Raw genomic sequence first — 27,328 nt, 5'->3', positions numbered from 1 at the left:
TGCGGGGCTTTGAGAGAACAAGGGAATTTAATGAAAAGAATAAACAAATGGTTTTGCTAAGCTCTCTGCAGATTTACTAAACAGTCTAAGCCATACAACGCACACACACACACACACACACACACACACATATACACAGATTTTTATGTGCAGTGCACATGAGGACACAAGTACACTTGGAGAAAGAAAGAAGTCAAGGGAGGCAGGGAGCCCATGTGTATGGGCCGAGTCTCACACGAGACCTTGTGGAAGACCCACGAGCCCAGGATCAGAGAAAAGTCTGAGAGCTGGGATTCCTAGTTGTATCAATTGTCTCATTGCTGTGATAACATGCCTAAAAGAAGCAACTTGAGGAAGAAAGGGGTTACTTTGGTTTACAGTCGACCGCGATGGGGTGACGGGGAAGATACAGCAGGAGAAGCAGAGGCAGCTAGTCACACTGTGCCCACACTCAGGAAGCAGAAAGTGGTGAATGCTGGTGTCAGTTTTGCTTTCTCCTTTCTATTCAATCCTGGTCATCAGTCCATGGGATGCTACGTTAGGAAGGGTCTTCAATAACCCTAATCCATGTAAGCCCAAAGACTTGTACCTATGGTGAATCTTAATCTCATCAAATTGACAAGATACCTCATTTGGTCACATTCACCTGTGATCCTGATGTCACAGGCCAATGTCCTACCAAGCCTCCTAAATGAAGCCCTCAAACTGTCAATAATAGGAATCTAATGATTGAGTCCACCATCTGCTCGCCCTCCTGTGAGGACTTCCACCCCAAACCCATCTTCTTATTGGCCTCAATTGCAAGCAGTATGTCTCTTTCAGCAAGAAGGCAGCTAGCAGCCCCCCTGAAGAGATATTTAACCTCTGATTCCCAAACCTGAAAATGGGTGTGAGAGTCATTGTTGAGATGATAGGGACAGTTGGACATGGTGGCTCATGCCTGTAATCCCAACACCCAGGTAGCTGAGGCAGGAGGATTGTCAGGAGTTTGAGGTCAGCCTGAGCTACAGTGTAAGACACTATCTTAAAATAAAAAGACAGACTATGGGCAGACACTTGGTATTTGGAGGCCCAGGTGGAGGAACAGGGACCCTGCAAAGCCCCAGCCATAGAGACGAGGTGTATGTGGTACCCATCGTTACCTTCAGCATCTTCGTCTCTTGCTCCAATCTGAGTGCCTACAGGGATATTCTTAGCGGTGGATGAAAGATGGATGCAAGGGCATCTTGGTAGGGACTGGGCTAGCTGTTCAGAGAAGACCTTGAGCTTCCTGCTGGAGTTCCCTCTTCCACCAACACACACAAGAGTCCTGGTCCCAGAGTATTGGAAGAGTAGAGCAGAGGGATCTCCATCATCAACAGCAGAGGCACAAAGTGGTGAAGATTCCTGTGGTGCTTGGATCAGCTTCTGACTTTTGATTAAAACAAATATAATCAAGAGCTGGATAGATGGTGATGTGGTCAAGAGCATTGGCTGCTCTTGTAGAGGACCCAGGGTTCAGTTCCTAGCACCCTCAGGGAGGTCTCACAAGGATCTCTAACTCCAGTCTGAGGGATCTGGTGCCCTCTTCTGGCCACCATGGGCACTGTCCTCATATGGTGCACATCCATATATGGAGGTAAAACATCATACACATAAAATAATTTTATCTTTAAAAAAGGTATAGCAGTGCACACCTTTAATCCCAGCACTCAGGAGGCAGAAGCAGACAAATCTCTGAGTTCCAGGCCACCTAGGGCTGTGTAGTGAAACCCAATCTCAACAAATAAACAAAAACAGAATTAAAACAAATTTTAAAAATTACAAGAACAAATTTTCCTATCATTAGTCAGTTATGGTGGCACAAGCTTGAATTTTAAGCACCTGAGAGTCTGAGGCAGGAGGATGGTTGCAAGTTTGAGGCTACCTTGTGCTACACAGCCAGACCCCAGTTCAAAACCTTAAATAAGTACACAGACAAGCTTTGTATGGTGGCTCGTGTCCTTAATCCCAGTTACTCTGGGGGTTGAGCCGGAAGAAGGATGAGCTTAGGCTCAACCTGGATAACTTAGAGAGACTCTGCCTCAAAATAAAGTTAAAGAGGGTAGGCAACAACACCCGCGTATGAGCCCCATACCTGTAATCCCGGCACTCTGGGCAGCGATAGGAGATGCTGCATGGTGCTAGGATGCTCGCTTAGAGTGTGTAAAGCCCTGGGTTCAGCCCCCACTGCTGGAAGAATGGATAATTGATACACAAACAGCCTGTGCCTGCAAATGTCCCTTAGTGGTAGGGCTGTGCTTTGCATGTGTGAGGACCTGAGTTCAACACCAAAAATAAAAAATAATTTTTAGAAACGATCTGGGGTGGGGGAGCAGAAATAGCTCTGCTCACCACATACACACCTAGGCTATTAAAAATAGAACTCGTGGGCCTTTGATTTCTTTCGAAAATCTGAATTTCCTAATTTGAGCATAAATAAAAATATACTATATTTGTATAGTAAAATACTTAAAAATAATTAACAGATGAAAAGAAAAGTAGTTTTAAAAATACCCCAATTTGCCCCTTTGCAAAGGACTGCTGGGAGCCACTGGCTACAGGATGTGTGGTGTGGGTGGAGAGCCTGAAGCTTTTTCTGAAGTTTGGTCACTCCCTGTCTCTCGGGTGTCGGCTGCAGGTGGCCCTTGTGGTTGGGTGACATTCAAGTTAAAATGTGCTCCGTCCTCAGGCATCTGAAGGTGTCCCCATGAGGTTCTTCACCAAACTGGACCAGCTCATTGAGTTTTACAAGAAGGAGAACATGGGTCTGGTGACCCACCTGCAGTACCCTGTGCCCCTGGAGGAAGAGGACACCATCGATGAGGCTGAAGAGGACACTGGTAGGAAGAGAAGGAGAGGATGGCAAGGGTGGGGAGGGCTCTGCCGGTCTTGTCTTACAGTTGCTCACAGATCAGAAGGGGAGTATAGCTCAGGAATGATGGCTGGGAACCATGGGCTCCGAAGTCAGGTGTGGACCAGAACTCCTCTCTCTGGCTTCTTGCCTTTGTGGCTTTGCGTGACCTCGACTCTCTGAATGACAAGCTTCCCTTTAAAGCAATTAGGTGATGCCAGGTGGTGGTGGTGCACGCCTTTAATCCCAGCACTCGGGAGGCAGAGGCAGGAAGATCTCTGTGAGTTCGAGACCAGCCTGGTCTACAGAGCTAGTTCCAGGACAGGCTCCAAAGCTACAGAGAAACCCTGTCTCGAAAAACCAAATAAATAAATAAAGTGGTTGGGTGACAGTAACGCGTATCAGTCCCTCAGCATGTCACAGGACCAGATGACCATCACTCACAGTGCACAGCAGACACTCCATAAATGAAACTCCCTTCAGTTTCGTCATTGTAGTAAAAATGAAAGCCACCCTTGCATCTAAGTGAGAAGATGGACAAAGTGTTTCCTTCTTCATATACCATCATTGAAAACAACAAAAATGGCCATGGTGGGTCATGCCACTGGCAATCCCAAAATTCGGGAGGCTGAGGCAGGAGGACCATGAGTTTGGGCTAGCCTGGGCTACATAGTGAGACCCTATCGTCTCTAAAGAGGCTCCTAAAATAAAATATATATGTGGGGGGGGTCCCAAGAGTGGGTGGGGGGCAGCAGAGGACAGGGAGTCAGTAGTCATGGAATGACAGTTATGTAGACATCCCTCCAGCAGAGGGATGCCCCTCCTTCTTTTCATCTCAAAGGTTCCTTTCCTAACAGAAGACCACAAGTAACCTTTTGAGCCCCTCAGCTAGACAGCGCATCCCTGGCAGGGTCCCTGGGGAAGGCTTTAGACCAGCAATGCTGACGTCCCAGGTCTGGCGTTTGCCTTGCCCTGGTGAGACTATGCCAGGCACATTTGAGGCATCCTCTTCTACAATGGGCTACCTGGAGATCACCTGTACCCTTCTCAAACCTTCTGCCTCCTTGGAAAACCCCATTTCCTGCCTGTTCAGCTCAAACTACCTGCCAAAAGGCAGCCAGGAGCAGCAGAGGAGGGCCAGGGAAAGCATGTGTCATAGATGACCACAGTTCTGAGCTTGCTGATGGGGACTGCCATGTCCACTCTCTCAAACCTTTGGAGATCAGCAGCTGTGGTATAACTGGAGCCAAAGCTCACATGAAGGCCACATGGCAGCCTTGATCTTGTCCTATAGATATGTCCTCCACACGTCAACATTCTCACTTCCCTCAGACCATGCACCCAGCTTTCCTTCAGCTTTCCCTGCCTCTGGGATGCCATCGGAAGCAAAACCCCAATGCTTCCAGCCCCAGAGATAAGCCCACCTTCCTGACCTTGACTTCACTCCCCCAAACAAGTCTCCTGTCACACACAAGACCCAAAGCTAAGGGACGTCCAGCACCTGGACTAGGTGTCTGATTTGACTTGGGTCTTCTCAAGGGCCTGCAGTTCCTGGTTCCAAAATAGAATCAGAACTGTCTTCCACAGCCGAGAGAGGGAGAGGAAGGGGCATGCACATACACCAAATAAGTCCTCCTGTTCCTGTCATTCAGGAAATGCTATCCTAGGAGCCAGGGTAGCCATTAGGGGTCAGGAGGGTCTTGGGCAGGAAGTCCTGAACCTAAATGTTTGGCGACCTTGGCCTTCATGCACATGAAAGATATTTGAAAGGAATTGTCAAAGGTCTCGATCTCTCAGCCCAAGGTCAAGCTGTTTGTTTGATATGTTGGGTCTCTGAGTGGGAGGACCCCATATTTTATAAATTTGTTTCTGAGGGTCTAGAAGAGGGAAAGGAGGCCTGAGGCTGGAGGGAATAGAGAGAAAAGGAGGCAGAAGTCGGGGAGAGAGAGCAATTGAGACAGCGAGTGGTTGCACGGGCTTGATTTCCTGCCCATAAGCCCTGAGAACCAAATTACCACGCTGATCTGTCAACTGGTCTGTGCAAGACCAGCAACCCTGCAATGTCCCTGGGCTTCCCAGGGCCAACTGATAACAGTACATCCTTGCTGAGCAACAAGGTAGAACAGACCACAGCCAGAGAGGCTCCAGGTCTAAGGGTCATGAAACCAGGTCTGCTTCAGAAGGCTCTCTATCAGGGTCCAGGTCTAAGGGTCATGAAACCAGGTCTGCTTCAGACTCTCTATCAGGGAGTCTGCATGGATGTAGGGAGGAGGAAGAGGAGCAACCGGACAGACTGGGACCTGGAACATGGTAGCCTGGGCCTCACAGGGCTGTAGGGAGATACACAGCAAGCCCGTCTACACGATGTCCTCACAGGTGGCATTGTTTCTGCTGTTCTGGTAGAAAGTGTCATGTCACCGCCGGAGCTGCCTCCCAGAAACATCCCTGTGTCTTCTGGGCCCTGCGAGGCCAAGGACCCTCCTCTTCCACTAGAGAACCCGCGCGCCCCTGAGGTCACCCGGCCAAGTCTCTCCGAGACGCTGTTTCAGCGCCTGCAGAGCATGGATACCAGCGGGTGAGTGTCTACCTGAAGGGTCCTCCGGGAAGCTGGCCTGTGCCTGGTACCCAGCATCAAGCACCCCGGCATGCAGGCCCAGGCTGTAGAGAGCAGCAGGCTTCTCATTCTTCTTATTAATAGTAAAGTTGAAAGACAGCTTCTGTAGGTTTAGTCAGGACTGTCTCCCTCCAAAAACCAAAAAAAAAAAAAAAATCATTTTGTCCTTAGCCCATTTCTTTCAGATCAGGATCTTTGTATTTTTCCTGTGAGATCTTTACAGTCTCCTCGTACACTAACGCTTCATCCGCATCTTTGTGAGGGAAAATGTCTCTTCTTCTTTGCTTACTTTCTTAAAAGTTTTGGAGTATTTTTAGATCTATAACTTTTGGGTCTTTCTGCCCTGGCACGTGCAAGATTGCTTTTCATTTAGAAGGTCACTACCGTTCTGTGTTCTGTGGTCAGGTGGCACCTCCACACCACAGCCACCCACGCTCCTAGAGTGTTTCTCACAGGAAATCTCTCTGCGAGGCTGCTCCTGCTTGCTGCACTGCGTCCTGTCACGGTCAGCTGCAGGGGGATGCTCTCCATCCCACAGACACACCCTAGTCTCGGAAACAGTAGCTCTGAACCCCAGGAAATCCAATGTGACTGACCATCCACAAGTTCTCCTCACACAGTTCCTGTGGGGCCCCAGAATGGCGCCATGAACTTATGACTTCACTCATAGAGAACTGTTCCTCCAGTCAGCTCTGTCCTGCCAGCTGGCTTCCAAATAACCACACAGAGACTTATTAATTGTAAATGCTCGGTCAATACTTTAGACTTGTTACCAACTAGCCCTTACATCTTAAATTAACCCATATTCTTACATCTTAAATTACCACGTGTGTAGTAAGGAGCTACAGGCTGCATTCCTAGCTTATGCCCCTAAATGACAACACACAAATTGTATTCTTTTAAACACTGCCTGGCCCATTATATGTAGCCTCTTCTTGGCTAACTCTCATATCTTGATTAACCCATTTCTATTAATGTATGTAGCACCATGTGGCTTACCTGGAAAGATTCAGCATGTCTGACCTGGCGGCTGGATTCATGGCGTCTGCCCTCACACGTGACAGTACCTTTTTTAATGTACATGTTCATGTACATGTTCCTCTCCTGTTTCCCCTGGCAACCCTTTGTGACTCTGCCCTCCTTCTTCCCAGCATGCTCTTAGTTTGGCTCTCCCATTTAGCCTTTTCCTGCCTAGCTATTGGTCAATCAACTCTTTATTGACGATGAGAGCAACACATGTTCACAGTGTACCAAAGGATTATTCCACAGCAGGGTACAGACATTATTCATAGAACTATGTCAGGTGCTGGGGGAAAGGCTGGCTCCTACGAGCTGGAGCCCAGAAGCATGTGGTTCCTTGGTATATGTGATGGTGGACGTGGGGAGATCAGGTAGTGCCTCCTGATCGAAAGGAGACAACTTGGTTCCCAGAGTTGGAAACCCACAGCCACAAACACCTACCCTTCGACCCTATCACTTCCTAAACTGAAAAGGCCAGGCCAAATAGGGGCTCGGGGTTGGTGGGTAGGCACAATCAGGCCACCTGAACATCCACTGCCTGGTCTCACGTTCCTAGCCCTCACAGAGAAGCCAGGCATGGTGATCTGTGTCTGTAATTCCAACACTTGTGAAGTCAACTGGACGTGCAAGCACTAAGGAGGCTGAGGCAGGAAGATCAAGAGTTCAAACCCAACCTGGACTGCATCGGCAGACCCTATCACACCTCCCTGACCTCCAGTCCCTAAGGAAACAAAATCAATAACACATTGATTTTCCCAAAGAGGCCCAGGGTGACCCCAACCCCTCTATTACTATAGTGCCCTGGGTCACCTTTGACTGTGAATTTGGACTCTGTATGAGGGTCAGACCTCTTGTTTCCTCTAGACTGGATTGTCCTTCCAACACTTGGATTCCAGCTCTATGAGCTGAGGAGATGGAAAACTGCCCCCTCTGTATGTTTTGGAGGCTTTTTGTCTAAAAAAAAAATAAATAAAAAATAACCATTCCCCCGCACCCAGCCCTATCGCCCTCTGTCATCTCCCTCCAATAGTATCCAAAAGTGCTCATCCCTAGAGTTATTCTTGCTGGCTTTGGTCTATTCCTCTGCCTCTGCAGTCCCACCTGAGGGACCTTCTTCACACAGGCACACTGACAGCCCAAAGATGTCTCAAAATCCTCACCATGTCAGCGTCTCTGTGGCTGGAACAGACGAAGCAGATTTTCACTTCCCTTTTGATTTTCAGGCTCCCAGAGGAACATCTCAAAGCCATCCAGGATTACTTGAGCACTCAGCTCACCCTGGACGCTGACTTTTTGAAGACAGGCTCCAGCAACCTCCCTCACCTGAAGAAGCTGACTACGCTGCTCTGCAAGGAACTCCATGGGTAATGGAGGTCCCCGAGGGAGGGATGCGGGGAGCCTCCAGTGGGTAATGGCACCCCCAGAGGATGGCCACAGCGAGAGAAGGCACATCATTAAAGTGACCTCATGTTCTCCTCTCCGTCCAAATGTCTCTACTGCACTCACAGTAACTGGACAGTGGGCAGAGTCTGGAAAGCCCCATGCTCCTTTGAAGCTCTTGTTCTCATAGAATCTGAATTCTTACTGGACTGGGAAAGATTGCTTAATTGTTTGTTCTTTGTTGTTGTTGTTTGGGGGGTGGTGTGTGTATGCATGCTGGGAATACAGAGCCTTGTGCATGCTAAGTAAGTGGTCTGTTTCGGTTTTGTTACTGTCGTTTGCTTTCTCTGTAAAGAAAAGTGGAGAACATTGCCAACTCATTTGCTCAGGACCTGGCCCTTAAATATATATATTTTATTTATGTGTGTGTGCGGCACGGGGAGGTGGGGAGGGCACGCATGTGCTATGCTGTGCGTGTAGAACAGAAGGCAGCTTTGCAGAGTTATTGGTTCCCACCGCCTGCCTTTATGTGGGACCCAAGGCTTGAACTTGGGCTGTCAGACTTGCACAGATGTGCTCTAACCCGCTGAGCCACCTCAGCCATCTGATCAAGTCCCTTAGACTTTTGTCGCCATTTTTCCTCCTTGCCACAGCCTCCACATCCAACGCACACATAATGGCACCAGCAGGAAATAAATTAAAGTCATTTTGTGTGTGGGTGGTGACAGCTCAAGTCTCCAGGTGGCGGAAGTTTTTAAAGTGAGCCGATTCACCATAGCGTCAATTCCCTAACACTGAAGTTATCGAATCACTGACCAATCGGTAAAATTTATGAATTTTGATTGTACAATTTGAATTTCGTTAACCTTAAACTGAACTCCAAACATAATCACACTTCGGTTGGAGCCACTAAAGGCCAATGCCTTTAATCCCAGAGTTTGGGAAGTAGAGGCAGGCGAATCTCTGTGGGTTTAAGACCAGCCTGGTCATTATGAGTTCTAGGACAGCGAGGCCTACAGAGAGACCCTGCCTTAAAAAGCAAAACAATCCCATAACTACACTTTCACCATCAGGAGGCCAAAGAGTCAGGCTGGTCAGCAGTGTGAGGAATTAGCAGGGAATATTTCAAATGCCCACAGCTGGGCAAGGGAAAGTAACACCGGGAAGCAGCTGAAAACAGTCACGGGAGCCCAAACCACTTACAAAGAGCAGGGAGCATCTCATGGGGCGAGGGCTTGCCGCAGCCCTGCCCTATTCCGTGCTTTGGTACACTTGAAGCCGTTTCCAGTTCTCTGGTGCTGTACCAATCTTCATTTGGTTACCGCTCAGAAAAGAGTCTTTCATCACCAGTAATCTAGTTCCCTGTTCTATTTAAAGGCTCTTAAAGGCACAGGCATTTGTCACGTTTGGTAAACGTGACAAATAATTTCTTTGACAAACCAAGCAGTCGTCAGGCTGGCCTGCCTGCCTTTTGTTTCAGTGACCTGGCTTTCTTAGCTGATGTTGTCTGTGGTGCAGCCAGCTGGGCGCAGGCTGTCGTTTTTATACATCTCCGTGATATATTTTGTTCTGTTGTTAGAAATCATTTATCACTAGGGGAAAATATACACAAATGGCCATTTCTTTAATATATATATATATATTAAAATTTTGTGACAGCTCATAACAAGCTGTTATTTCTGCCTGGACACAGGTCCTGACCTTTGTTGTGTCCTTGCTAGTCCTACCATGGCGCCCCACAACACTGAGTTCCCCAGCGCCTGCCTCACCCCATCACTATGGTGACAGCAGCTTCCCTGATATGCCTGCTTCTCGTACATTATTCCAGTGTAAAAAGCTTCAATATCTCTATTTATTGGATAATTAACGTCAAGTCATTCGAGGCACTGGAATGTTCTGAACCTCCTCACACACATCTTCTTCGCTGTTATAGATCAGGTGGTGGCCAGGCACAGAATGCTAGAACAAATTGCTTCCCCCACCCCCGACATCCCTGCAGGTGCATCCCCTGTAAACCCAGTGTTGGAAGTGCTTGATTAGATAGGTGTGTTCACTCATTCACGTGTTCACTAACCCTCTAGCAAGCACTGAGGGCCTCCTCTGCACCCATTCTGAGAACTAAGTTAAATATGAGTCAACATACAGAAAACTCCAATTTAGCGACAGATTCTACAAATAAAGGCACGGGGGCCTGGAGAAATGGCTCAGTGGTTACAGACATTTCCTTCTTTTACAGAGAACCTTGATTCAGTTCCCAGCACCCATAGGGAGGCTCACAACCATTTGTAGCTCTGGTTCCAGGGGATCTGATGCCCTCTTCTGACCGCTATAGACACAAGTCACACATAAAGTGCACATAAACTCATATACAGAAAGTAAATTTAAATTTTTTTAAAATTTATTTTTTTATTATTATATAGTGTTCTATATGTATGTATGCGTGCAGGTCAGAAAGGAGCATCAGATCTCATTATAGATGGTTGTGAGCCACTATATGGTTACTGGGAATTGAACTCAGGACCTCTGGAAGAGCAACCAGTGCTTTTAACCTCTGAGTCATCTCTCCAATTCCCCCCAAAAATATTTTTAAAATAAAGGAATTATTTACATAGATATTCAGATAAACAAATTTTCATTTCTACATTTTATTTTTGTTTAAATTTATTTGTGTGTGTGTGTGTGTGTGTCCTTATGTGTATGTATAGCATGTCTGTGCATGTACCCATAGAGACCAGAAGAGGGCAGAGGATTCCTTGGAACTGGAAAGATAAGAATCATGAGCTGCTTTGCATGGCTATTCAGAATCTAACTTGGTTCTGTGCAACAGCAGCCAGCTCTTAACTGCGGATTCCTCTCTCCAGCCTCCCTTCCTCTAATTTTTAAAATTTGCCCTTTTCCCCTTCTTTTTAAGACAGAGTCTCAGTACATAGCTCATCTTGACTTGACCCATCTCTCCTCTTGCCTTAGTAAAAAGGCTGAATTTATAAGCATGCACCACTATACCCTGCTTAGAAGCTCACCCACAAGGCTGGAGAGATGGCTCAGCAGTTAAGAGCACTGAGAGCTCTTCCAAAGGACCCGGGTTCAATTCCCAGCACCCACAAGGCGGTTCACAACTGTCTGTAACTACAGTCTAGGGGACTTGTCAATTTTTCATGTGAGGGGGGGAAAAGTGAAGTGATAAGGGCTCAGAGAAGAAGAAAAATAAGGGGAAGAATAAGGAAAAGAAAGGAGAGTAAGGGGAAGAAGCACAAGAAGTAGCAAGGAGAAGAAGAGTAAGGGCTGATTTCTGTGAGGTTTCTAGTTTTACAGACGGAGTGGGAAAATTCCGTAGGCAAGGACAATGATACTTTGCATATCAAAATCACAAAAAGGGCAGGTAGAACCTAACAAAGCAGTACTCCAAAGCAGGTGGCCCGACCCAGGAAAGATCAGCAGACATCCCAAACCATCAGATAAAGTCGCTAAAATCCCTGAATCCTGATTCACTCATTCTCATCTAATCTCTTTGGGGACAACCAGCTTTGGGGACGCCCAGATTTGTTTGTTAGCAGAGGTGGGGCAGGCTGCCTTCCTGCTCAGTGCCTGTCTTCTATAGAAATTTCTATGTGGTCTGTTAGCAGGTAATTTTGTGGGACTGACTCTAGGTAAATTTGACTGTTAGAACAAAGAGTGAATGCCCTAGCTCCAAGGCCTCAGGGGTAGGGGGTATGGAGCAAGGCCACTGCAGTGGTGTTCTGGGAATGGATCCCATTTCAAAGGGAAGAATCACGGCTTCACAAAGTTTCCACAGATATGACAGTGATTTTTCCAAAAGACAAGTGAACACAGCTCTGCAGCTCTGCAAAACGGGTTGCCCCATAAATTGTCTCCTTGTGGGTCTGCCTTGATGAATCTGTCAGCTGTACATTTACTGTACAGTCTCGTGGGTTCCAACAATATAGATACAAAGAAAATTTTAATTGCTCCCTAGTAAATATTAATGATAAATTTTTAACTATACTGCTAGAGAAAAAGTAATAGGAGAATAAAAAGTTATAAATCACTTTATAACAGCATCTAATCCATCTAGAATGAAAATAATGTGATAATGCCAAAAGCACTAAGTAAACTTTATAGCAATATATGAAGATGGCATGATTCCCTCAAAAAGTTGGCAAAAGAGGCAGTCAATTTATCTAAAGAGAAACAGAGTAGAAATCAACCACAGAAAAATACTTAAAGGCATTTGAAATTAATATAGAAGCCCACTCAGGACCCCAGGCATGCTCAGTCTTAAAGTATGACATAACTGTGGACTTTATAAAAGGGAGAGAGAAAATTCAGTTGTAGAATGTGTGCATAACACACACAAAGCCTTGTGTTCAGTCCCAAATGCCATTTAGACTGTGTGACAGGACAAGCCTATAATCCCAGCACGGCAGAGGCAAAAGAGTCAGAGGTTCAAGGTCATCTTCAGCTACTTGCAAATTTGAGGCCAGCCTAGGGGGCGGGACAATGGGGGGGTTGGAGATGGAGAAGAAGGCAGTAAAAGCCGTTCAGTAGGCAATCAAGACCTTGTCCCTGGAACAGTACTGGCATCCTGGCCACCTGTGCTGTCACGAGAATTGCCAACATTGAAATAAAGCCACAACCTCTGGTTCTCCTAATTTTGTGATCAGAAATTTTTTTAAAAGGCTTTGTGGAGCCAGGCGGTGGTGGCGCATGCCTTTAATTCCAGCACTCGGGAGGCAGAGGCAGGCGGATCTCTGTGAGTTCGAGACCAGCCTGCCTGGTCTACAAGAGCTAGTTCCAGGACAGGCTCCAAAACCACAGAGAAACCCTGTCTCGAAAAACCAAAAAAAAAAAAAAGGCTTTGTGAACAACACTGTTCAAAACAGTATTTACACATGCCTTTAATCCCAGCACTCAGGAGGCAGAGGCAGGCGGATCTCTGTGAGTTCGAGACCAGCCTGGTCTACAAGAGCTAGTTCCAGGACAGGCTTCAAAGCTACAGAGAAACCCTGTCTCGAAAAACCAACCCCCCCCCGAAAAAAAAACCCACAAAAAATAGTATTTATAGTAACAAAGATTTCAAACTAACCCCCCAACTTCTAGACATTGATTTGGGCACATCTCTTGTTAGCTTAATTTAAAAAACTTTAGGATGTTAAACATGTAGAATCATGGACAGTTTTTTAAATTTTTTTTATAAAATGCTAAGTGGAAAAATCAAACTTAAGACTTCCCACTCTGAGTAACAATAAAGGGTGTAACAATAACAGAAAGAGATGGAAATAGAGAATCCATCAAGCCTAGTTCTGGGGCTATCAACAGACTTGACACTCTATAGCTGCCAGGAGATCTGAATCTGAACACAGGGACCCCCTACCCAGCACCCCATAGTTGAATTATTTATATTTCTTTATCTATTTTTGTCTCTGTCCTGAAACTCATAATAGATCAGGCTAGCCTTGAACTCAGAGACCCACGCGCCTCTGCCTCCTGCGTGCTGGGATTAAAGGCATGTGCCATCACTCCCAGCTTCCTTTATCATTTTTAAAAGGAATTTCATATGTGAGTACTGTATTTGTATTATTTCCCCTCTTCCTCCCTCGGACTCCTCCCAAGTCCCCTTTCACTCCCTCAAATTCCTACCTCATGTTCTTTATTATTGTTACATATATACATATAAATACATAATGCTATCTGCTGAGCCCACTTAACATTGTTACATATTTAAAATGCGCTTTCTAGGAGGCTAGGAAGATGGCTCAATGGATAAAATTCTTGCTGTGCAAGTCTAAGGACCAGAGTTCAGATCCTCAGTTACCATACAAAGGCCGGATGGGTGGGGTTTGCATGCTGGAAGCAAAGAGAGAGAGTCCCTGGAGACAAGGGGTCCCTGAAGCAAATTGGCTGGACAGACTAGCTGAACTGGCCCGCTCTGGGCTCGTCAAGAAACCCTACCCCTAATATAAAATGGAGTGTGATAGAGAAGACACATAAAGTTAACCTCAAGCCTCCATATGCGTGTGCACACATATACATACATACTTATCACGCCACACACACACACACATAAATAAAAGAAAAATTTGGCTCTCCAGCCCAAATTATAGTGAAGCCCAGGAGTTTGCATTTTTAATGAGGTGTGTGTGTGTGTGTGTGTGTGTGTGTGTGTGTGTGTGTGTGCCCGTGCATGCATTTCCTACATTGGAGAGCATGTTTTTACATGATTTTAAAGTAGTATCTGTTTCCAGATTGGATTTTCCTACAGGTTACCTAGTGCAGGGTGGGTTCTGCTCCAGTCTGATGGAAATCGGAAGGGTGGGAGGGTGGGCCAGGCTGATTGGACCAATGATCTTTGCCCGGGCATGTCATACTGGGGAGGGCTCTGGGATTTGCCACTGGGGTGTGACCTGTCGATAGCTCAGGCCGGTGTTGCCTGGGGTGTTTCTGGTTCCAATTTCTTGAGCTTAGCATCGATTCTTCACTTCCAGGGAAGTCGTCAGGACCCTCCCATCCCTGGAGTCCCTGCAGAGGTTGTTCGACCAGCAGCTCTCCCCAGGCCTCCGACCGCGACCTCAGGTACGGGGAGCTTTGAGTTTGGAAAGATGAAATTGCTACGCCAGAGAGAGGGACTCTGAAGGCAGACAGAAGCACCACCCACCTTTTCTGGTGTAAACATCGGGTTGGGGGTGGGGTAGAACCCCTGCCCTGGAAAGGCAGCCTCTCATTTCAGACAGTGCACCCATCCAAAAAACTACCTGGTGTTGGGTGAGGAGGCAAGCAAGGCCGTTCCCATCATTTCTCCTCAGAAACTGGAAGGAAAAGAAACCACGCGGTTCTTCGTGCCTTTAACCCCAGGGACTACAAAATGGTGGTGCCCCTCCCCCGCAGCTGCTCATGGCTGGGCAGGAGACTAGGGTCAAATTAAGCATAGGTCTATCTATCTGTATTTTTAGTGCTTTCAGTAAATTTAAAATCAAGTAAGGGCTAGGACCTAGATCCTAATATTACAGCATTGTTAAAAGTGAGAACACGTGTAGCCAGACGGTGGTGGCTTTAATCCCAGCCCTCGGGAGGCAGAGGCAGGCAGATCTCTCTGAGTTCAAGACCAGCCTGGTTCACAAAGCGGTTCTCAGAAAGCCAGAGCTGTTGAGAGAGAAACTCTGCCTGGTAGGATGTGAGAACATGAAATAGCACAGCATAGTCTAGGGTCAGAGAGGGCAGTATCCAAAAACACAAATATTACTTACTGTAAATACTAGGAAAAGGAAATAAAATAGATAAAAATTAGCCCTATTCTAATGATGTATTTTTTATTTTTTCAAAAATTTAAGTTATTTATTTAAATATATTTGCATTAATTTTTTTAAAAATTTCATTCAAATAACTTTTTTTTATTTATTTTACATACCAACTAGCTCCCCCTCCCTTCTCTCCTCCCATCCCCTCCCCCTGCCTTCCTCCTCTTCTCCCCATCTGCTCCTCGCCCCTCTCCATTCAGAAGAGGGCAGGCCTCCCGTGGGCTTGCACAAAACCTAGCATACTAAATAATGATATGTGTTTATTGTTGATTTGGGGAAACTGGCCTCCAGCTTTCCATCTCCTGCCTTAGCCTCCGAAATGCTAGGATTTGCATATGCGAACACACCTAGCTAAAGGCTATTGTGTGTAGAAGGGGAGTGACGAGTGTGTGAGTGTGTGTGTGTGCGCACGCACGTGTGCCCATATGTACATGTACTTGCATGTGAAGGCCGGAGGTCAATGTCAGGTGCCTTCCTCACTTGTTCTCCACCTGATGCTTTCTATCACATTATATTTATCTAGTGTATGAGTGCCTGCACACAGGCACTCAGGAGCATGTACCAGGGCCCAGGTGTGAAGGTAAACATCCACCGTCTGAGTCCCCGAATCAAACTCCGGTCGGTAGACCCTGGCCATACCTTTACCTGACGAGCCCTCGTCCTGGCCCTCTACCTTATGTCTGGGATGGCATTCTCTCTCAGAACCTGGAGCTCCTCTAGATTCACCTTGGCTGGCCAGCCAATAATCTTCAAGGATTAAACCCTCCTTCCATCCCCACCCCACGTCCACCCTCAGTGCTGGTGTTTAGATGACTGCCGCCAGGCTCAGTTTTTTTCCTGGAAGCTAGAGACCCAAACTCAAGTTCCATGTTTGCATGGCAGGCGCATTATAAAATTAAGCCTTCTCCCCACCCTTTTACCCAGGCCTTCAATGGGGGAAAGACTATAAACTGAGCTGCTTACTGACAGGCGGTATGAGGAAAGATGTTCAGCTGCTCCCATGGGTAACCAGGAAATGCTGTTCTACTCCTCTCTTGCTTATCAGATAGAACTGTTGATTGTGGCCAGTAATTTTGGCTTTGGGAATAACAGTGGCATTCAAAGGGCCTCACTCCTCTGCTGGGGAGAGTAGAAACGGGTTTTCTGAAGGGCAGACAAACTGTGTAGAAAAGTTGGCTGCTCTTTTCTGAAGGGGAATGGAGGAGTGGTTCTGGGGGAGTGGGAAGTGGGGGACTTGGAGGAATGGAGGGAGGGGAAACTGCAGTGGGAATATATTAGATGAAAGAAGAATTAAAAACAAAAAAAATTTAAATAAAAAAAAAAAGACTGCCTGCAGCCTTCAAGGAGTCAGTCCTCTGTGTGGGAAGCTGGTTTAGAAAGCACATGGTCACTGAGAGACACTGACCAGGGCAGGAACTGACACTTTGTCTCTGAAAATGAAGACAGGAAATCAGATGGATGGCGAAATATGGCCGAGTAAATTAGGAGGATTGCATCCAGGGTGCAGGCATCGCTGTGGCTTGAGCTCCAGGCATTCTCCCTTGCTGTTACAGAGCAGTATGGGAAGGAACGAGAATGAGGGTGCAAGGCTGCAGGCATGAGCCAAGCCAGGAGGATTTCAATCCAAAGGATGCTGGTCACCGCCGCGTGACCCGTAGGGCTGGAGAGAAATGGGCCGGCTAAGAAGTTTGTAGGGTGTTAAAATTACTCTGAAGTTTTAATGTTTTGAGACTCCGGAGCAAGCTGATAGTGGAGTATGCACATACGTGGGGACATCACAAAAATGTGGGACTCTGAGACAGCCCCTGTGATGGCAACTTTTAGGCCACCCTCAGACAAAAGAGAGTAGCTAGGGGCTTAGAGCCTGGCATGCTGGAATCTAGTGACCATGCAGCTCTTGGGAGCTTGAGGAAGGAAATTCCTGGAAAGACAGGTTGTTTTCGTAGCAGCCTTGAGACTAGATGAGCTGTGCCAGGCAGCACCCGCTGTAGTCCTAGTTCTTCAGAAGACTGAGGCAGGAGGATTACTTGAGCCCAGAAGTTCTAGACCGGTATGGACAACATAACAAGACTCCAATCAGAAAAACGGGAGGGGAACCGAATAGGTGAGGGTCGAGCTAGTGTCTTCCTGCTTCAAATGTCCTATGCAAATGAGCTTCCCTGGTGTCAGACAAGGGAGAGGTGGAGAGGGCAGAGACCCTCCTCTCCATCACCCCTTGACCTTACTAACAGAGCCGGCTATAATCCGTTTTACCAAAGGACAGCTTTTCGGGCCTGTTCCTGTCTGCGGTTGCTCTGAATAGCCATCTTGAAATATGCCAGAGAAGAATATTTTGAGGTAGCCTATTTCGGTCTCCCACGAAGATTTTACAGGGAAGATGTATTTGTGTTCTATTTATACAACTAAAAATATTCATCAGAGCGGGGGAAACTGGTTCTTTGCTGTCTTTGAAGTGAAGGATGGGTTAATTTCTGAGAAAGTAAATGCAAGTCTAGGCAAAATGGGCACTGCCAGACACAGGCATTGAAATAGTCTGAATGGGAGCACACACCCAAAATCTTTGACACAGATAAGGAGAGAGACCAGGTCTCCAGAGCTAGGGCCTTCAGTGACCAGGCTAAGGCCAGCGGGCAACATGGAGGACTGTCCTTGCGATTAGAAGCAAGACACAGTAGTCACAGGGTAGAGGGTGGCACCCTCTACATGGGGTAGAATTCGGGTCTCACTCCTGACCCCCCATAAAGCAGAGAAGTAGCTATTTTTGTTTTAAATGTTTATCTTTTTTTTTTTTTTAAACTCAAAGATCCACCTGCCTCTGGCTCCCCAGTGCTGGGATTAAAGGTGTGTGGTGTGCAATCACACTCAGCTGTTTTTGGTGTGTGTGTGTGTGTGTGTGTGTGTGTGTGTGTGTGTGGTCAGTGCAGATGTCCACAGAGGCCGGGTGTGTGTGTGTGTGTGTGTGTGTGTGGTCAGTGCAGGTGTCCACAGAGGCCAGGGGTGTGTGTGTGTGTGGTCAGTGCAGGTGTCCACAGAGGCCAGGAGGTATTGGATCCCCTAGAGTTCCAGGCAGTTGTAAGATGTCCAGTGTGGGTGCTGGGAACTGAACTCAGGTGCTCTGGAAGACTGGAAAATGCTCGTAACCATCAACCCCCTGTCGGCCCCAAGAATATTTATCTTGATAGGCCCTCAGACCTTATAGTCCAGAGCAGTGATCTAATACAGGGATAGGGAAAGAAGACTGGCCCCTGTGCCTGAGTTCAGTCTTATCCCCATTGGCTCTTCATTCCTTGTCCATGTAGTAATGCCCAACCCTGCGCAGCGGGAAAAAGAGCAGATACGCCCAGATAGGTGTCTGGCATCTTAACAAAGCTCTGACTTTTGCCACCATAGAGTCTTTTCCCCTGGGGAGGCAGAGGTGAAAAAAATATGACAGTCAGAATAGTTGCTGACCAAGGGAACTAAGGAATGGTATGAGACCTGAGTGAGGCCTGCAAACTCTTTCAAAAGTGTAGTTAAGCTGGGCATGGTGTTGCATGCATTTAATCCCAGCACTCAGGGGGCAGAGGTAGGCAGATCTCTGTGAGTTCAAGACCAGCCTGGTCTACAGAGTGAGTTGCAGGACAGCCAGGGCTACACAGGGAAACCCTGTAGCCAAAACCAGATTTGATGGCACAGGCCTCTAAGCCCAGCTTATAGGATGCTAAGAAAGGAAGATTGAAAGTCGAAGGCCTGCCTAGCCTATCTATATCTCCAGACCCTGACTCAAGCAAACAGGAAACAAACGAAATCAAAAGTCAGTGTATGACTGATAGCGTGAGCAAAGGCTGTGGGGGAAGGGCTAGTGTTCCAGTTAGTCATATGCCGGTCTAGTTTGTCCATTCTACTTCCGGAGGCAGGGGCGGTACATCGTTAACTCTGCCTCTCCGGGAGGACAGCATTTCCAAGGTAAAAGAGTGATTTTAGAAAATAGCTTCTGTTTTGTTTTGTTTTCAGTGCTTAGAATTGAACTTGAATCCTACTCATGCAATTTATGCCTCAGCCTTGCAAATGTCTATTCTATAAATATATGCTTGGAGTTAAGCCTAGCGTACATGGGTGCCAGACCCAGTCTGTCATTTATTGGCTGTGTGTCTTTGGACAAGTGACTATAGGCTTCTGGTCCCCACTGTTCATTAAAAAGGTCTGTTAAGCATCTTTATTAGCCAAACATCAGTGTTGAAACCCTGAACACTATGCTCTCGGTCTCTCTCCTCATGGAGCCAACATACTAGCAAGGGAATCATAGACCAAAACCATAATTGAAAGCAATGACTTCACCCCATGGGGACTGAAACAGACCACATCAGGGTAGTTTGATGGTGGCAGCCAGTTTTGAGCTATGGTAGTCAGAGAGGAGCTTTTTATGGATCTGCGATCTCGATGGCAAGATGCCCTTCCCAGATGAGATCCAGGCCCCTGCATATTCCTTACCAAGCGTAGCTCACGATAGACCAGAAGCAAGGAGGAGGGTGGTTCAGAGCAGAACTTGTGAGCCTGTAGCACCTTTAGAGACGGGGTCTGGAGCTTGCATGGGGTCCTGCTCACCGTGGGAAGCAACCAGTAAGGGTTTTAAGAGGTGGGGATGGGTATATTTTGGAAGTAGAGCAAGAAAAGCAGCTCAGGCGACGTAGGAGGGCAGGAAGGTGATGCTCAAGGATGGCCCCAGAGTTTTAAGGACTGTGTAGGTGGGGTGAGAAGCAATGTGGGTGAGGGAAAGAGAAGCAGTGAAGATCTATTTTTCTGGCCATGAGGAATTTGGGGTGCTTATATATACCGCAGTGTCCTCGTCTTCTGACAGGGACGATAATGGCACTACGGGATGGGAGACAGAAAGGGGAGCAGCCGGGGAAGTGTTCAGAGCCCATCCCTCCCCCAACTCGCCGTCTACCAACCCTCATTTGTGCTCCCCAGGTGCCCAGTGAAGCCAACCCCATCAACATGGTGGCCAAGCTCAGCCAATTGACAAGTCTGCTGTCTTCCATTGAAGATAAGGTACTCACAGGTTCCTCCAGCGCCTCTTGCTTTTGTCTTTAGTCCCCTCTTTGCACCAAGAATGTCCAAGTCCCCGGTTCTGCATTCCTATGACTCTCTGACTCATCATTGCTGTCTGCAGGTCAAGGCCTTGCTGCACGAGGGCCCTGAGTCTCCCAACAGGCGTTCCCTCATCCCTCCAGTCACATTTGAGGTAAGTCACCCTGGAGGAGTGGAGCCTGACCTCCAGATCCACCCTTGGGAGCCACCATGGTTCCTGTGAAAAGAGGGCTTTTGATTTGGGCTGTAGAAGGAGAAGGAACCCAGTGGCAGGAATTAGTAGTCCGTGAAACCACCTCGTTGGAAAAGTAGATAAACATCAAAACGGTTCTGTAACTTCATCAGCAAAGCCCCCTTCATGGGGAGCCTGTAAAGAAAGAGCTCCTGATTGGTCCCACGGTGGTTTAAACTTTGTCCTCCTTAAAATGGGAAGGAGGAGTAACATCAAACTGAGGGCCACAGACTTATAATAGAATAGTATCTGAGGCAGGGGACAGTTCGAGAAAACAGTTTTTGTGATTCCCTTAAAAATGACTGACTTAGACTGAGACACAGAAAGGTGGTTTTCCTCTAAGGACCCTCATTATTCTGATGCTTCCGGCCCAACCTAGTCCGGCCTTCATGAGACACCCCGCCATCCACCCCAAAGCCTTCTTCATCCCTGAAAAGGAGTCCCACAAAAGACCGACTTCCATTTTATTTTCCCGCCTTGCTTTTTTTTTTAATTTACATTTATTTGTTTATTGGGTGTGTGTGTGTGTGCGTAGGTAAGAGGACAGCTTGCAGGAATGAGTTCTCCAGGTCACCAGGCTTGGTGGTAGGTCCCTTCACCCACAAAACCATCTTGCCTGACCCATCTATCACTCCTATTGGTTTGTTTGTTTGTTTGTTTGTTTTAGATAGAGTCCCACACAGCCTCCTCTGTGCCACCACGCTCAGCTTTGAGTTTCGCTTTCTGAACATGCCCGGGCAAGAGCCTTCTTCGTAATTATTACCAGTAGATGTTCAATTAGTGGTTGTAACAAGGCCCCGGAGTGTGAATCTATTAGTAAGACTCTTCCCAGAAGTAGATGACACATCGGATTAATAACTGTTGTCAAACTAATCAGCGAATAAACCATTTCCCAACAGTTCATCTGTTTCCTCCACCAAATCTGTCGTGGAACAGCTGGGTCGCACAATGGGCGAGCCTGGCTCGGCTTCAGTGCCAGCCATTTTCAGGCGTACTATGTATGGGATAGCGGGGTGTTGTGGGATGTGCGCGTGTCAGGCCAGGGTGGAGAAGGCCTGGAAATAATAGCAAGATAGCCTTTCGTAGGGCATTGACCCAGAGTTCCTCAGCCATGTAGACAAACTGATCAGAGTTGGTAGCCCCAGAGCCCAGCCTCTAACTACATCTCTTCCACTCTGAAGGTAAAGTCGGAGTCCCTGGGGATTCCTCAGAAAATGCATCTCAAAGTGGACGTCGAGTCTGGGAAATTGATCATCAAGAAGTCCAAGGATGGGTCTGAGGACAAGTTCTACAGCCACAAAAAGAGTAAGCCACCCGCTCCCCAGCCCGCCCTAACCCTTCAACACGCACCTCGTGTTCTGCTTCTGTGTGGGAACTCCTACAGACGACCGGTGCCTAGCCATCTGGCGAACAAGAGTCTCAGTTACTTTTCTATTGCTGTGACGAAGCACCATGGCCACGACGACTACAAAATAAAATGTTTGAGGTGGGGCTCACAGCTCCAGAGTAAGGTTAACATCCATGCCTATCCTGACGGGGAAGCACGGTAGCAGGCAGGCCAGCAAGGCACTGGATCAGTAGCTGAGAGCCTACCTACATCTTGATTGACAAGCACGAGGCAGAGAGAAAGCTAATTAAGGATGCTGGCTTTTGAAACCAACTGCCCCCTCCACTGCCACACCTCTCCCAACAAGGCCATTCCTCCTAATTCTTCCTAAATAGTTCCACCAACTGGGAACCAGGCATTCAAATAGATGAGCCAATGGGCACCACAGTGACTGTCAGCAAAAGCCAGTCCCCCTCCCCCACTCTTGAGGGTGGTCCCTGTCCCTGAGCGCTCCCAGAGCTTCTCCCCGCCCATTGAATTCCTTTCCTGCTACAAGGACACACATCAGGGATCTCCCTGCATGCATATTCTGCCTATACCCCTGGAAATGAGATTGTAAATGGATTTCTTGTCACAACTGCCCCCGTAGCAGTCCCGTGTGTATGCATGGGGATTTTATGTCTCTGCGTGTGCCTTGTCCTGATGATGTGGCTAGGGGAGCTGCTGGGCTGGCACTCCTAGCAAAGCACTAACCGCACAGATCTCAAGTGTCTGAGCTCTGTGTCTCCGTGGTCCAAATTCACATCCCAGCTCTGTCAGTTAGAAGCTGGAGACCGTGACCCACTTCTCTGAGCCTCCGGTTCTGGTTCTCAGGGATGAGAACAATTGAATAAGCAGCACATGGGGTTGTCTGGATTCTGTATATCATGGTACAGCTCAGCATCCAGCCTCCCTGAGACCAGCTGTTCTCACGGGCACTCCCGAGCCACTGCAGCCCTGTATGTCACACTGTCCAGTATTTATGTACACAGTGGGAATGATTCCCACGACAGCTGGGGAAGAAGCTGCTGTGGGCAGAACAGCATCCAGGACAGCTAGCAACCCATATGGTCCCTGCCCACGTGCAGTTTGCGTTCTGGTGCATTGAGGGTGAATAAATACTCAGGGAAATCTATCAGTGCACTCAGATAAATCTATCAATTCAGCTACTGGGAAGCCTTGGAAGAAACAGAACAACAGGATAGGGAGAGGTCCCCTGGGAAGAAGGGATGGTCTAGGGAGCAGACAGAGCAGGCTGGCCCTTTTAAGCAATGAGCGTGTGAGCTGAGACCTCAGGTTGGGAAGGGGCTTGAGGGAAGCTTCTTCAGAGAGGGCAAACACCCATATGTGGAGTGACACAGGGTCTGGAAGAAGAACAGAAATGGGCCTGGGGGTGGTGCATAAACAACTGGAAGGCAAGGGGGGTGTTGTGTGTCCTAACCTCCTGGGACAGGTAAGTATCTTATGAAGAGGACTTTGGGAACACTCCCAAGCCAGAAGTTTCAGGCTAGACCTTGGTGCTGTTGAGTTAGTGCCACAGGTGGCTCTGATGGTGCAGGGTCATCATCCCAACATGCAGTTTGACTACCCGGTGCCTTCAAATCCAGGCTCTGCCTCCTGCTGAGCATCACAGTAACCTAGTAACCCAGCCTCTCTGGGCCTCCAGTCTCTGTCTGTCAAATGGGAATGATGACAACGGACATCATGTGGAAATAGCATGAGAAGCCATGCATTCATGCTGACGAGAGCAATTCGTGCATCACTTCTCTGGGTTGAGTGGGAGAATGTCCAGGCAGGGACTAGGGATGGGGTAGGGCCTGCTGACCTGCACTTCCTCTCCTGAGCCCCTCCTGAGCACTGGCCCTGTCAGGAGTAGAGTAGAACCAGGGAAGGGTCAAGATAGTACTGGGGAAGAAAAGATCTCCTTTCCCCTCTTGCATCTTGAGTTCTTGGCAGAAACCAGGACAAATTGCCAAGAGGAAAGAGACTGGATTGATCACATGTCAGTCTCATGTGACGTGGAAGCCCCCACAGGGGAACTAGGACTGGGAGGAAGGCTGAGCAGAGTCTCACAGCCAGGTTTGGGAGGGAGGTGGGCTGAGACTGGGCAGTGGGAGGAGCTTAGCCAGGCCTGGAGCTCAGATTCCCCTCAGCCTCCTTTGTCCTTGGCAGTAGGACATTCTTCCCTCCAAGTGTGGACAGCGTACCTGTCACATGAAGATTTTATCACCCTCTTAAAGACAAACCAGAAAGTCCTTTCTGCCTCCCCATCCCTTCTGTCAAGGTGCTATCCTTTGGGGTGCTGGGTCCTCCGACCCATCAATAAATACCACAAGGAGTATTAGAGCTGAGTTCCCAGCTCAGCCATCGTGACTTAGTTTGGCTCCTTCTCTCCGGTCCTCAGTTGCATCTTGCAAAGCTGCTGCAAGGGTTAAAAGGATGAATACCAAAATATGTGGGGCCCGGCATGAAGAGGGTGCTTGATGACACTTGGTGACACTGTCAGCGGGGTCACTGTTAGAATTACCCTTCCCATGTTGCTGTAAGGACAGAATGGAATGGGGATACGGTGGGGTGGGGAGATGAACTAGGAAAGAGAGCCTCTGGGCTCTGGAGTAAGGAGCTGCCGGGTAATTGTGGAGTTGAGCTCACAGCATCAGGGCAGGGCTCCGCCTTCCTGCGTCCAGTTGGGGAGCGGCAGATGGTTTGAGCAGGAAGCCTGTGCCGGAAGCGGCTAGCTCAGACAAGTGTGTGCCACTTGCGCAGGGAGAGTAGGTCAAGAGAGCCATCGCAGCGGGGTCACTGGTGACAGGTAATGCGGTCACACTGAGCTCCTGAGAAGTGTCGAGAACTGGGTTTCGGTGCTGGGTGCTGTGGTCACTGTGACAGCCATGTGATTGACCGTCCATGCTGCTTAGACAGATTCGCCTGTTCCACACTGTCCCCGTGTTCCAGAGCCTCATGTGTGCCTTCATGTAGATTTCTCTATCAATCAAAATAAATAAATAAAAGGAAAATATTGAGAGAGACGAGGAAGAGAGGGAATTCCTTTCTGTGGATGTTTTGTTTTATTTGGTTGGTTAGTTTTTTGTTTTTCTTTCTTTCTTTTTTTTTTTGAAACAGAGGCTGTTTTCTAAGCTAGTTTTGAATTCACTGTGTAGCTAAGGTTTAGAATTCCCAGTGCTCCTGACACCAGTTCTGTAATTGCATTCCATTCTATTTCTCACTGGTTTCAAGAAAGCAGAAAATACAAATAAGCAGATGTTTAGAGCAAAATCCTGCGTTGTCAGATGACCTTGGACTTTACCCTCCCAGATGCTTGCTTTTCAGACAGTGCTAGGCTCTGCACGGTGGTGCAGCCTTTTAATTCCAGCACTTAGAAGGCAGAACAGGCAGCTCTTCACGGAATTCAAGGCCAGAGCAATCTACACAGTAAGCCCTGGGCCAACCAGGGCTGCATAATGAGACCCTGTCTCAAAAAAAAAAATTAACAACAATAGTGCAAGCTGTGCATTGTGGTACACATCTACAGTCTCCTTTCCTTTTTATAAATGTGTGTGTGTGTGTGTGTGCGCGCGCGCGCACACGCGTGCGCATGTGTGCATGAGCACAGATGACCAGAAGAGGCTTTAGATTCCCTAGAGAGGAGTCACAGACTGTTGTAAATTGCTTGACATGGGACCTGGCAGCCTCGCTCGTATCCTCTGCAGGAGATACATGTTCTCTTATCCACTGAGCCTCTCCAGCCTACACTTTGAATGAGGGCACAAACATTTCATCCTGCATCCTACGAAAGGGCCAACACTGATGATCTCAGACCCCACAAAACCCAGAAATTTCATGATTGAACCTCATAATTGCAAACCTCAGTTGTCCCCACTTCAGCTTACAAAAATCTAATAGTGGCTTCGTCACTGAACCCTATCTTTAATTGGAAATGGCTCAAGGTTTGGTGTCTTGCTTAGTTCCATGTCTTTATTCTTCTGAGCTTGCAGCAATGAAGGGAGCGTGGGACAACATGGCAATAATGAATGAAAGGACAGAACACATGGGGGGTGAGTGCTATGGATAAAAAGAAGTTGGGCTATGAGATAAGAACATAAGACTGCGAAATAAGCTGGAGAGGTGGCTCCGCAGCTAAGCGCACTGGCCGTTCTTTCCGGAGACCCAGGTTTTACTCCAGCCTAGACATGACAGCTCTCAACCATCTGTGTCCCTAGTTCTGAAGAACAAGCTGCCCTCTTCGAACCCCCATGGGCTCTGCATACATTTGGTGCACAGATACGTGCAGGCAGAACACCCATAGCTGGGTGTGGTGGTGCATGCCTTTAATCCTATCACTTGGGAACCAGAGGCAGGTGGATCTTTGAGTTCAGGGCCAGCCTGGTCTACAGAGTAAGTTCGAGGACAGCCAGGGCCACAAAGAGAGACCCTGTCTCAAAAATTAAAAAAATAATAATAATAAATAATAATATTAATTAAAGCCAGGAGTGCTGGTACATGTCTTTAATCCCAGCATTTGGGAGGCCGGTGGATTTCTGTGAGTTTGAGGACAGGCTAGTCTGTGTAGAGAGTTTGAGAACTGTCAGAAGAGGAAAAAGAAAAAGGAAGAACCACTCTGCACAGAGGCAGGGGGATCAGGAGTTCAAGCCAGCCTTGACTGTACAGAACCTTGTTTCAAAAATCCCAAAAGAAGTTAGGTGGTGGTGATGTATACCTTTAATCCCAGCACTCAGGAGGCAGAGGCAGGCAGATCTCTGAGTTCAGGGCCAGCCTGGTCTACAAGAGCTAGTTCCAGGACAGGCTCCAAAAGCTACAGAGAAGCCCTATCTTGAAAAACCAAATAATAAGATAGCTCTCAGTTGCAAAGTGCTCGTCTATCATGTTTGAGGTCCCCAGTGCTGCCAAAAATAGAATAAAAACAGCAAAAGAGTTAAAAGGTAAAAATTCAAAGGAAGCTCTCAGGAGGAGGGTCTGATTTGTCTTTTGAGGCAGAGTCTAATGACCTGGGCTAGCCTGCAACTCACTGTATTGTTCAGGCTAGCCTCAGATTTGGCCCGACAGTGGCGTTCCTCATTCAGTCTCCTGACACACACCATGGTGTACAGCATGCTTTTCTAAATTGATGCATTAGCCCAGGGAATTCGTAACCATCACAAGTATTAGTAAAAGAATCCAGAAAAGCATGTCACCGAATAGCACGTGTGTCCAGGTTGAGGATGTCCCCAGTCTTCCGCATAGCAGACACCTCCGACAGAGGGGACGCCCACTACACTGGGTTCTGTGGAAAGGCCCCAGACTTCCTGAGTGAGACAGAATACAGACTATGTTAGGCATCCCTCAGCTTCTGTGGGTGCTCTGAGAACTCCCAGGACTCAGCATGGGACCCCATATGGTGTCTGCCGCTAGGCTTAGCTGCAGATAAGGACTTCTTCCCGAAAAAGAACTCCAATAGCTTGGGAACTGTAGCAGAACTTGACAA

General features: G+C 47.7%; 1 protein-coding gene across 1 annotated transcript in view; it reads left to right on the top strand.

Moving 5' to 3' along the window:
• Inpp5d (inositol polyphosphate-5-phosphatase D) overlaps window positions 1-27,328 on the top strand; it is a 110,610-nt gene that overhangs the window by 48,785 nt on the left and 34,497 nt on the right. The window contains exons 3-9 of the mRNA XM_075951187.1: window positions 2,711-2,861; window positions 5,276-5,447; window positions 7,730-7,870; window positions 14,369-14,456; window positions 20,129-20,209; window positions 20,331-20,402; window positions 21,662-21,785. Of these exons, the coding sequence (XP_075807302.1) occupies window positions 2,711-2,861; window positions 5,276-5,447; window positions 7,730-7,870; window positions 14,369-14,456; window positions 20,129-20,209; window positions 20,331-20,402; window positions 21,662-21,785 (829 nt within the window). The remainder of the gene's footprint in view (window positions 1-2,710; window positions 2,862-5,275; window positions 5,448-7,729; window positions 7,871-14,368; window positions 14,457-20,128; window positions 20,210-20,330; window positions 20,403-21,661; window positions 21,786-27,328) is intronic.

This window comes from Microtus pennsylvanicus, chromosome 17, assembly GCF_037038515.1.
Source record: "Microtus pennsylvanicus isolate mMicPen1 chromosome 17, mMicPen1.hap1, whole genome shotgun sequence".
NCBI lineage: Eukaryota > Metazoa > Chordata > Mammalia > Rodentia > Cricetidae > Microtus > Microtus pennsylvanicus.
This window is presented reverse-complemented; position numbering and strand designations above follow the sequence as displayed.